The 12,868-nt window shown below is 42.2% G+C and overlaps 1 protein-coding gene across 20 annotated transcripts in view; it reads left to right on the top strand.

The window, feature by feature from the left end:
* The window catches only part of EPS8 (EGFR pathway substrate 8, signaling adaptor), an 861,544-nt gene that overhangs the window by 554,902 nt on the left and 293,774 nt on the right, over positions 1-12,868 (top strand). For all 20 annotated transcript variants that reach the window (XM_085652654.1, XM_085652642.1, XM_085652660.1 and 17 more), the window contains one exon: positions 869-1,030. In XM_085652654.1, the coding sequence (XP_085508780.1) occupies positions 869-1,030 (162 nt within the window). The remainder of the gene's footprint in view (positions 1-868; positions 1,031-12,868) is intronic.

The following is a 12,868-nucleotide window of genomic DNA, read 5'->3' as shown; positions in this document are numbered from 1 at the left end:
AAGAACCCTCATAGGATTTTAGTTCATTTTTTAAACCTATTTAGTGAAAGAGGAAATTATTGCTTCTCATTAAAAGCTGAGACCTTCTAGGTCCAAGATGTCACCTTTCTCATTGGATGTAAAGTTTGTACTATGACAAGGGATCGACTATGAGAGCTGACGAATACGATGGAAGAACTAAAGAGGTTAGGCTGAAGAGGTTGCTGAACTTATTAGAAAATGCAAATTATATCTCTGTTGCAATAATTACAGATTGTTAATCTCGCTTGAATTGTAGCATCCCATTTCTACAAATAAAGATTTGTTAGACATTTGTGAAATTGGAGTTCTCCGCTGTTAAAACAACTGGTGGTACTGGCAATCATTACTATGAAATGTGCTAAGAATGTCTCCATCAAGGCTGCGGTGTCTGTGCTTAACATGAGGTTTAAGGTTTTAATAATCTCAGTAGAGCTACCTCTGAATTGTTCTGAAGAATGGTGATTTAAAAAAATGTCTTTACCAGTTCTGCAATAAACTGAGCTTTTGTATGGAAGCTGATTTTGGAGTTGCTAGTTTGTTCTCAAGAGGAGTAATTTTCACGAGACATGTAGTGTTATGTTTATATTAATATCTTGTCCTTGCTCTCTAATTTATAAGCCCTTCTTTATAAAAGGGCTTTCACTTTATTCTTATTTTTTACTCTTCCTTTTCTTTTTCCCCCTATCCTGCCGTTTAATATATTAAATCATTCATAGTTTATTTTGCCACCCTTGCTCTTAATCTCTAATAAAAATGGATTGTTATAATTTTATCGTTCGGGGTGAATGAGCGAAATAAATAAGTAAATATTAAATTAAAAGAAAAAAATGTCATTTTATTTTCATAGCACTTGACAACGTTTGTTTTGGATCGGAAGGAGGGCATGATAACTGTGGATGATGGCATAAGAAAGCTGAAATTGCTTGATGCAAAGGGCAAAGTCTGGACACAAGATATGACTCTTCAAGTAGATGACAAAGCTGTTATCCTGTCAGACATAGAGTCAAAGGTAAGTCCTCAATATTGGCGCTATGGGTGTTACTCTAGCAATGTTATGAGATGTAATGACAGTCATCACAATGTCATCCATCATGTACTTTTATAACCTTGAAGGTTGAAGCTTTTCTGTTTCAGATTTACATTTCAATCTTAGCATAATTCTTGTGGCCAGCAGTCATGCTCTTTCACACATACACTTGTACAGAATGATCCCTTCAAACAAAGTGTATTGAGGTTTGTAGGCTTTAAAAACGTCCATCCATTCCTCTCACACATCACATTGGAAAAGCCCAGTAATAACAAAGAAGTACTGCAAATCAAATAAGAACAGTTCACCCAAAACAGTCAATCATGTCCTTGTCATGGTTTCCAGTCTTGTTGGACCTCATGACAAATGTGTAATATCTAATGGGGAGGCTTGGGTGACTTGGTAACAGCTTAATTCACTTTCACTATTAAGGTTTCTGGATTTTGCTTGTAGTACTTAAGCACAAAATACAGAACAATCGAGGGAGAAAAGAGAAAAGACAAGAACATAGTTCTTTTGATTGTCAAAAGCTTACTGTTCATTATTATATGCATTCAAATGTTGAACATACAACTGAATAATTGTGCCAAATTGTCAAATGTTCAGAGCAACTTTAGATTGTTTTCCAAGAGCTTCAAATATGCATCACTAGGTAGAACAGGAAACGCCAGATTGTCTGGTCCTTATTAGAGGAATTTGATGAAGAGATAACTGGCAGTTTATTTTAAACCAAACTTGGATTAGAGGCACTCTGTAATCAAAGAAAAACACAATAACCATCCACAGATTAAAAGGCCACAGAGGGGGGCTCATCGTACATAGGGTTAGCCCAGGTTCCTTGAGGTGATGCTCATCATAGAGTGAAGTTGATCAGAATGTGTAGGAAGCTGTGCATGGTAGATCATGTAGCGTAGGCCCTTGCTGGACTGGTTATTGTGCAAGTGACTATCGTGGCCTGGAATCCTCCGGATCTTACGTTGCTTAAAATGGTCCACTTCTCGACACCACCACGGTCTGAATGTATTCGACACAGACTCAATGGAGTGGTGAAGCGGGGGAAGGCAAGGCAGGGGACAGAAGGGAGGGAGACCTGTTAAAAGAACAGGACAGGCATAAACGAGGGGACAACAATACAGTTCTTTTCTTATCTTTCCTTCCCGGACCCCCCCCCTGAATTATGTTCAGAAGACTATGAGCTATACTTGTAAAGAAAGAAAACCTTCTCTTCTACTCTGCGAGTCAGATACGGTGTGTAGTAGCTCTTGGCTAAATCTAGTGGAAAATCACCATGATCAGCAGGTTCATTAATATCACATTACATCAATGTCTGAGGATTTACATAGGCTTCATTTAACCTCCCAAACGGTCGTTCCTGTACGCTGAGACAGGGGTGTGGAAGAGCCGTCCTCCTGCCCACTCTCACTACCCCTGCTACTGGAGACACAAAGAAACCAGCATGACTCAAATGACCACTGTGTGATAATCAGGAAAAACAGGAAGCAATTCCGGCCTTCTGCCACAATACGTCTTGGATAGAGGCCGTGCAATTTAGGTTTATTACAACACACAAGAAGAATTCAAGACTGTCTCTCTCTCTTTATGTTCTCCAAATGGTTCCCCTTTTTACGAGGGCTTGCATACCCCAGTCATGAAGTTCATGTGACAAAATCATAAAGCCAATCGCCCAATGCTCTGGGCAGTTTCAGTACAAGATAATCAAGACTCAATAGGAGCTATGGAAAACTAAAGGGTGTTTTCCCCGCATGAACCGATGTCAGTTCGCCAACCAGGGCTTGCCTGCCGAACTCGATCCTGGATAATTCCCACACGTTACGAGCACCTTAGAGAAAGACCATAGAGCGCCGGAACAGGTCTCTCTCCTTTAGTTGTATGCCAGAAAGGGCACCGCTGCAGCGTTGCTCCGCAAGGAACCGGCAAAGTGGTTCCGCCAACGGAGCAACGAAAGAAACTGCGCGGATGCCCCGAAGTGCCACCTCAAAGATACGAGCGTTCGTACTGTAACCCAGAATTAGGAACCGAAGATTCGGTGCTCGAAGCACCCTTACCCGCTCCTCGTTGATGCAGCGTAACTCCACGAAAGAAAGTAAGCGGCATCGCTCCGATGCCCCGGAAGATGATTCATAGGAGAGCCTCAAGGGTGTGCTGACGTTGCCGACGTCAGAACGCCGAGGCTCATAGGACTTGTAGTTTTGTTGGCGGATTTCTTGTTTTTGCTCGTCGAGTCAGTGTTTTTCTGGTGTCCCTCTATTGATGGGACGCAACAGTGAAGGGATTTATGGAATATGAGGGGCCAATGTGTTTCAGACAACTCAAGTCAACCATCTCCCTCCCCAGCTATCCTTCTTTGGCCAGCATTGCCTGTCTGATGAGTGGTTCATTCACATTGTGGTCGAAGGCTGGAATTAAACTAACATTTTACCAGGAAACTTGCATAGGAATAAGTTCAGAAAAAAATACCAAAAGGCTCTTGATAACCTTCTAACACTCCAGTAACTAAAGCACGTATTGCAGTATAAATTCACCATTGCAACAATACACAATTACAACTGCATTGTATTAACCCCTTCAGTGCCCATGACGAGCTGGACTCGTCATGGGCTGCGGTGGCGCTGTGCCCATGACGAGTCCAGCTCGTCATGAACTCCGCCCGCTAATGGAAGGCGCGGCACTGGGCGGGGAAAGGGGCGGGCATGCAAGGGGTTAAAAAAGGCCATACAGAAAGCTTAAACTTTGGTCTGGCAGCAATAGTCCACCATAGCAGCAGCTATTTCCTAGCATTGGACCCACGGTCACTTCAGAATACAGCACTAAAAAAAGAGTAACAAAAACCTTCAGCACATAAGAACTCAGTTGAACTGAGGAGCCATGTTGTTGTTATTATTATTAATAAATTCATTTCTAAAGCGCTCCATTGCCTGACGGGATTCCTGGTGCTGAGACTTAACACTACGACAGCAATTAGAGTGAACAGCCAGGTTTTAGGCGACTTTCTAAACTGACCGAGGTCTACAGTCTTACGCAGAGAAATAGGCTTAGCTATTTTAATGGACAATGCTCTGCCCCCCACCCTCCCACCTGAGAAAGTCTGAATATTTGTTGTGTTAGAAGGATGACTTATGCCGATCACTGCAGATGGCCAGGACAATACGTAGTAATCTTGTTCGGTATGTAGATAGTACCCATCCTGTGTAAGGCCCTGTAAACAATAAAGAGAGATTTGAAAAGAATCCTCTTAGCTACCGGTAACGTGTTTAGTTTCTTAGCCACAGAGGAGTCTGATGACATTTGTGGAATTGACCAGGTCAGAAGAACTGCAGCGTTCTGTTTACAAGGTAAGTGTTTGGTCAAAGAATCTGAAGCTCCCAGGAACAAAGAATTATCAGAGTCTAACTGACGAAGTATAGTAGCTTGAACAATCAAGCAATTGAGCAGTCATGTGACCTCTGCTGTGAACACAATTTCGTAAGCAAGCAGTGATGAAGCTAGGGCATATGCACGGAGGTCTAGGCGAGATGTGACTTGTAGCCCAATCAGATTGCGGTTTCTTTCTGCCTGCTGCCATGTTTGAAAATCCATTAATCCTCCTGGGATCACAGCTGAGTGCAGGCCCATTGGCCTGGACTCCAGAAAGCTGACTGAAAGTTAGGCCACACTGTCTTGTGGGTGGAGGAAGTGATAACGACCACCAAACTTCCTGTGCTCACGGCACATGGGACATTGCTGACCTCATCCTTGCAAATGATCCTGACATTGTAGTGCTGACAGAAACTTGGCTTAACAAATCTGCTGGACTGATAATCGATATTTTTGTGCCCCCAACTATAATATCATCAGGCTTGATAGACTGGGTGGGCTAGGTGGCTGCATGGCTTGCATTCATCGTATCAATTTATCAGTTAAACAACTGTACCCTGTTTCCCGTGCGGATACAGGTGCTTCAAGGTCTCATGCAACAACAAGCAGGCCTGCAAATTCCACACCCTCTACCACCCTCCAATCCCCCTTTTATAGAACAGGTCAAGGAAATCATTTCAACGAATGTGAACTGTCCCGGGACCCAGATCTTCCTGGGGGACTTAAAAATATATTGGAATTACCTAAATACCTGGTAAGTCAATAGCCTTCAATCCTTCATATCAGATCTCAACCTTACTTAAGTTTGTGACAGCCCTACGCACAACAAGGGAGCTACCTTAGATCTGGTTATTGGCAAGAGCAACTCCACTCAACCTGAATCTATCCTCCCATGTGACTGGTCTGACCACCATTGCATCTCCTTCCTCCTCTCAGAACCGGCGAAAACCATGAAATCTCAGATAAAGAAACCTAGAATCTGGCAAAGAAATCTTAGCAATATTAACCTATATGATCTGTCCTCCCGCACAGGTAGTCTTGCCTCCTCCCCCGGACATATTGGCTGTCGATGACCTCCCAGGTCACTACAATCACTCGATGTCCTACATACTAAACACTATGGTACCACTACAACTGAAAAGAATACCTTCCAAAATCCCCAAACCTTGGTACAACGGAAACCTAAATACTGAGAGAAGAAATTCAAGAGTAGCAGAACGTATATGGAGATCCTCGCCCTCCGTGTACCATCTTACGCAATTGAGATCTTTCAAAAACGTATATAACAAACGCATCAGAAGCTCTGAAGCTAGCTTCTTCAGAGCAAGCCAGACCAAGCAAGAAATCGTCCAGAAAGCTGTTTGAACTCATCAAGCTTCAATCTAACACCCCACCTATTCCACCCTCCCCAGGACCATGTCAGCAGCCAAACCTCTTGGAGTCTAGTCCAAATCATTGATGACAGCACCATTCGAAAAACTCTGGCTACTCTGAAACCTTCCAACCATTTCAATGACCCCGTACCTCCGAACCTCTTCAAGGAGATCAGATCATCCATACTCCCTCTATGAACGAAGACAGTTAACGCCTCTCTACTTCAAGGGTCAATTTCGGACTGCCTAAAGACTGGGCAGGTCACCCCCATACTAAAAAAAAAAAAAACGGTTCACCAGACCAATCTTCACAACTTTCATCCAAACGCCACCATTCCTATACTGGCAAAACTCCTGGAGAAATAATTTCACACCCAACTTTGTACACCTATTGAACAATTTCTACTTCTTGACAAATTCCAATCCAGGTTCAGGCAAGGTCATAGCACGGAATCTGCTCTTATTCATATTGTGGATGATGCACTACGTATGCTGGACCAAAATGAATAATGCCTTTTGATCCTACTTGACCTTTTGTCAGCGTTTGACAGAGTCAAATATGATACCCTCACCGGTCTACTGGAGCAAAGATGGGGTTATTAGGGATAGTGCTTAACTGTTTTTCTTCGTTTCATCACAATAGATCCCGAAGGCTGAGGATTGATCAGTCCCTGTCCAACCCCTCTCCGCTCACTCTGGGAGTACCGCAGGGGTCCACTCTATCACCCGCTCTCTTTAACCTGTTCATGGAACCTCTAACTGATATCCTGAAAGTGTCCAACATCCATTATCACATGTATGCCGATGACACACAACTGTACCTGAAAATCTCCTCCCCAGAGGATATCGGATCCCTCAACTCAGTTCTTCTAGAAACGCAAAGTTGGCTGACAATCATCTGAAATTGAATGCTCTCAAATTAATTAATGAATTAATCGCCCATGACAAACAGTCCCCAGTTATTGCAAAATGGGTGCACCAACTGACAACCCAAACTTCACTCCAAACATCATTGACTCTGTGAGCTCACTCAGATTAATACTTGACAGACATCTGAACATGCAGAATCACTTCAGTCCTCTCACCAAAGGAGCAAACGTCCATTTAAGCATCCTAAGAAAAATAAAAACCGTTACTTCCCCACAACTACCTCAAAACTGCGGTGCTAGAATTAGTGATCTCTAAGCTAGATTATGGCAGTGCAACCCTCTGTGGACATCCGAGAGTAAGAATGGCTTCACTCAAGGCCTCTCTCAATTCCCCTGCAAGACTCATCACAGGCTCCAAACGTTATTACATCACGCCTGAGCTAAAAGCTCTTAATTGGCTCTCGTATGAAGCAAGGATACATCTAAAAATTGCCTACATGACTCCCAAAGCTCAACACCCCACTATATCTTGCACAAAAACTTGAGCTCTCAGGCGGCTCCAGCACTTTACTATTTAAACCACAGAAAGTCCATAAAATGAAGACATAAAATCGAGCATTCTCAGGTATTGCACCTAGAATTTTGAACTCCTTGCCTCCGGAATTAAGACTGAATCATTCTACAGCTTCCTTCAGAAGAGAAGTCAAACTGATTCATATGAAAAAACTTCTGGGCTAGTCCCACAGTACAACAGAGAAGGTGCTGCATTACCCTTGTCTTGAGTGTACTATAATGATTGTTATTGTAATTTAGTTCAGTCCTCTTCTGTTCATCTGTGATATTAACTCTTGCTCCCTTATTAAGAAAGTCAAAGGGATATGCTGAAAGTATTCTTTTGTCAGTCCTTCAGTCTCACACAAGAGTTCGCTCTCTTACTCTTCCCCCTTTTGAAATGTTCTACTCTTGGGACCGATGTTGTCCTTTTCTGGTCCTTCCTGTTCTAATGTTTATTTTTCTTGTACCCTTGTAACTACCTTTCTGTGAAGCGCTCTGATACCCCCTGTGGTCTTGTCCGCGCTATATAAAACTCTTGAAATAAATAAAATAAATAGCAGGTGGGCAAGATGGGACTCTGGGTAGGATGCACAAGGGACTTCAGTTAAACCTCTGTAATTCCAAATCAAGTTCATCATTAAGATACAAATCTAAGATCCGCTATTGTGACAGTCTGGTATGAATCTGATTAAAATCTCAGCAAGCATTTGTTGTCCTGCATCAAAAAAATGTATATAGCAAAAAAAAGTTAATCTGGAATGGATGCTTGCATGACTCCTTCCGCAAGGATCAATAAAAAGAGGGCCTGTCAGGAAGTCCTGCATACATGTTGCCCCAGGGCTCTTCTATGAGCCCCACCTTGTATAATCTTTACATTCCATCGTTGGCACGGGCCATCAAATCCTTAAGGGCACACACTGATATCATACACCGACAACACCCAGCCTTTCACAGACAATCCAACAATAGACTTGGCTAACTTCCAAAAGAGACTTCTTGCTGTTGTAGAGTGGATAAACGCCAATTTTCTCTACCTGAATGTGAACACAACAGATTATTTTACTAGGAAGCGATACCCACTCTTGCGGTGATCATTAGTGCACCTCCTCTCTCGGGTCTCACCTGTACCAAAGATATCCTTCAAAAACCTACGAGTTTGAATGGAGAGCGTCTTGACTTTTGAGGTCCAAGATAAATCCGTAGCGGGCACCTGTTTTGGGCTTTTGAGATGCCTCAAACCCACTGTTGGTCTTTTTGACCCCAGCACCTGTCAAATCATAATCTAAGCAGTAATCTTATCCTGGCTAGTTTATTATAACAACTTGTATTTCGGGACTAACAAGATGGTGATAACAAAAACTCCAGCTGGCCCAAAATGCTGAGGCCAGGCTGTTATTCTCCCTTCCAAAATTCTGCTCTGGTTTTCTTCGTAAACTACACTTGCTTCCTGTGGGTAAGCATATTCGCTTTAAGACCCTGTGTCTTGCCCACAAGATCCTGCACTCCCAGGGGGCCCTATCCCGCTCAACTTTGTATCTTCTTATCATGCCTCTCATCCCTTGCGCTCAGCCGACCTCAATTTGGCCATTGTTCATCAAGTTAGGAGAGTCAGAGCGGACGTCTGCTCTTTCTGCACCAAGGCACCTTCCCTCTAGAATTTGCTTTCTCTCTCCATCAGAAAAATCCAGAATTGCTTGCACTCCAAAAAAACTATGAAAACTTGTCTTTTCTCCACTTAGCCTCCCTCTTTCCTTTCCTTATGATAGGCTGGTAGGTGCAGCTCGTTAATCGTTTTAGGTCCATCGCTGTAACGCCCCATTGCTGGGGCAGCCATCCTCTATATAAATTCTGTAACATATCATATTTAAAGTGCAGTTTTATTGCACTTCTATGAGAGACTTCCCAATATGACTACTGTTTTACAAACTTGGCTCCGCCAGTGACACAGGTAATATGATTTTCCTTGAGAAGATGCTTGGTTAGACAGTACCCTGACATGATGAACAGTATCCAAACAGATAGAAGTGCTGTGGAATAAAAGCAAAACACAGATTGTTATGAATCAGGTAAGGAAGTACCATCTTACAAGCTTACAAGACAAAATAATGTATCATTGATATTTAGTCCACCTCAAATAATTGGGAAAAGTGAAACATTAAAGGATTTTATTTTAAGAAAATCTAGCTATCCCACATGGATTCAAATTGCACATTCATTAAGGGGTCAAATTTGGCACCTGAAGTGGCCTTCATAAAAGATCAAGGACCAGCGTGTTTCGATAGTGACATAATTTTAAACAAGTTTGAACAAGGTAGAGGATGTACCAGCAGCATTACTTTACATGGAAAAGTTGATAGCTGTTATCCTCTAAACCTGTTCTACAGTAATACTGTGCAGGTAACAGTCCCCAAACCCTTTTCATAGTTCATTGTTATTAGAGCATCTGCAGGTTTTTTTAGGCTCGTTCTCAGAGAGATGCAAATGGCAAAATATTGCTTGACGATCTCTGCAGCTGACCACCACTGCTGAACTGGTAGTCCCATCAAATATCCTAACCATCATACACCATAGAGAGAAGAGCAAGAACAAAGTACTAGCATGTAATGCTTCTTGACCCATGTAGTCTTTGCAGTTTACCGCTGGGCACATTTTACCTCCCCAGGGTGTGGTGACTCATAATTCAGGAAATCAACATTTCTGCTTTTATATTGGCCCACCCATTGGCTGGGGGGGGAAGATTGTTGTGAACAGTAGGAAATGCACTTTAGTTTCAAAGCCTCTGGCAGTACTGCAGAGAGGGTAAATCTTAGCAATTTAGAAGTGGTTTCCAGTGTAACAATTGAGGCTGTGTAGACAGAAGGATTTACATGAGTGCACATAAACCATTTTCATCAATATTCTCATACAGTGTATATATATATATGTGTGTAATTATGTATGCATGTGTATATTTGTTTGTAGCTATATGTATTATGTGCATATATTTCCACTCTCTTCTCCCCCCGAAACAAGAGTTCTCTTCACTGAAACCATTGAAATTCTGCAGTTATAGTTAGCTGAGTTAACTATAATTTATGCCCCCGCAATGCACTGCTTATGCCCTCACATATTACATCACTCATGACCTTGTCAGCAACATCACTGATGACATCATTGATGACATTTCAAATGACATCACTGATATCATCCAAAGAACCACTCACACCCCATACAATCTCTCATACACCTACTGACACACACACACACTGTCATACAGCCACTCACACAACCACTCACATACCCATACAGCTACTCACCCACAAACCCACTCCCACTGAGACCCATACAGCCACTCACACACTCGCCCGTACATCCACTCACATACCCATTCACACAGCCACTCCCTAAGCCATACAGTGCTAACAGCTACTCACTCACTCATACAGCCACTCACACATCTATTCACTCATCCACAAAACCACTAACATACCCATTCCCACATCAAAACAATCAATCGCATGCCTACTCCATCATCTACACAGCTACTCACACAAATACTTACTGTTCAAAACAGCGACTCACACACCCACTCACCCAGTTCTCAATAGATGGATTGATGTAAACTTCTTTCTTTTGAAAGGCTTGTATCTTTTGCTACTAATACCCCCATTTTTTGCCAGGTCCTTTGAAAAGCACTCTCACGAAGTCAAACACCTTAACATAAAATGAATCGAAATGGTCCACCATGTTACTAATCTGAGACATAGAAGCAGAAAATAAAGACTAAAGGACAGGGATTTGGTTTCCTTTGCAAAAACAGATATATACTGCTTTGAAGAACCCTCAGCTCATAGATGTATTTACAGCATATCAGGTTCCAGCAATTCAGAGCAAAAAAGAGTGGGTGGGTGGATTATTGACATGGGTCACAATGTCCCTGATGTTTAATGGTTCCTTAAAACTGGACCCACAAAGGAACATATTTCTAATGGCACTCAAAACTGATGAATGTACAGGAGTCATTTATAATGTCTACTACCCTCGAGGGAAAATAGGTGAGATGGTCAAGCCTTCTCTTAGACTGAGCCAGCTGTCGTGGCCCCCAGAGAAACCGAGAATAATAGGGATAAGCATGCATTTCCATTCTGTAGTGATTTTAGTACTGGGCCTGATCATAGAATGGCCTGTAAGGACCTTCTGGGGGAGGAAAATGTACAGGGGCTTCCAGTACCACATATACAGTGGAGCAAATGTACAAAAAGAGGGGGGGCAATGTTTATGGATACTCTTCTCTTAAATGGGTATACCGGTTTGATTCTGCAGCCAGTAAGACATTCAGAAGAAGCTACAGAAGCGTTCTCTTGAGCTATGCTTTAGTCATTTAAATGGGCATATTGTGCGCAATATCAAGGGTAAGCAAAGGGTTGATAGCGATCATGGCCTGCTTACAATCCGATTGCTCCAAACCATGCCTAAGTGAGCTGGACCACAAATTGAGCTCTTGGTGGCTTTCAACAAGATAACTGTAATATAATAAGTGCCCCATCTTGGAGCTAGTCTTCCCCATATGCAAAAATGTAAATTGGCTTAACCCTTCAAACTGTCACCCAATCTCACTTCTAGATGGAGCAGTCAAACTTTATAGGAAACTACCATTGGATCATCCACAGACCTGAGTGGAAGCTAACAGAAACACCTAAGTGCCATTGATCAGGCCATAAATCTTTACCTAATATGCACAAAGTACACCAAGGGCGGGAAAACCATCTTGTATATGACTTTCATCAACTTCACAACTGCCTGTGTGTGTGTCTTAGATGAGAACTTCTTATGACGAGCATTAAAAAGAGCTGGACATTCCAAAACAACCCCTCCAAGCCTTGACACATCACCAGAAAACAATCTGAGACAGATATGACCGAGATGGACAATACACTGACAATATCACAAACATTGGCATCCGCTAATGATTCATCTTGGCTCTACTGTTATTTAACTTACACATTACAGACACTACCAGTTATCTTCTGGAATAGAAACTAGACATCCTGTCGCTAGGAGTGGAATAACTTGAAATATTTGATTTCACTTATACCGCTGTACTTCTCTTCTAACAGAGCTGTCAAAGCATGGTGCACTAAAAGGCTTTGAAACCTACTGCCACAAAGAAACTTAACAATAAATTCAACAAAAACATGATTTCTAATTATGAACCAAAATACCCCTCTGTAGCCATCATACACTGCAACAAATGATTATTTGGCAAATAATCCACTTTTGATTATGTAGGCATCAATTAGAGCAGTCCTCAAGGTTCAGAAGATAACTACTGAAGCACATTGAATCTGTCCTAAAGGGTATGACATACCGAAAGCAAACCCTTTCTTAGGATGCTTCTCCTATTGGGACCGGGCAGTTCTCTGACATAGCCAAGACTGGAACTAGGTCCTAGCTCAATGGATGTGATCCAGTTATGCCCAGTCCTGCTATAGCCAGATAGTGTGCAACCTAAATAAACCTAATTGTTAAATTGTATTTAGTCTTACCACTACGTTCTATCCATGACCAGTTCTGTAAATAGCGTTTGATCGAGGCATATGGAAAAAAAACTTGGAAATCCAGTGTATGTGGAGCTCTCTGGGAAAATCCCCAGTATATTGAACAACTAG

Source organism: Triturus cristatus, chromosome 4_1 (assembly GCF_964204655.1).
Source record: "Triturus cristatus chromosome 4_1, aTriCri1.1, whole genome shotgun sequence".
In the NCBI taxonomy this organism is placed as follows: Eukaryota; Metazoa; Chordata; class Amphibia; order Caudata; family Salamandridae; genus Triturus; species Triturus cristatus.
The sequence above is the reverse complement of the archived record's forward strand: the minus strand, read 5'-3'. Positions and strand labels throughout refer to the sequence as shown.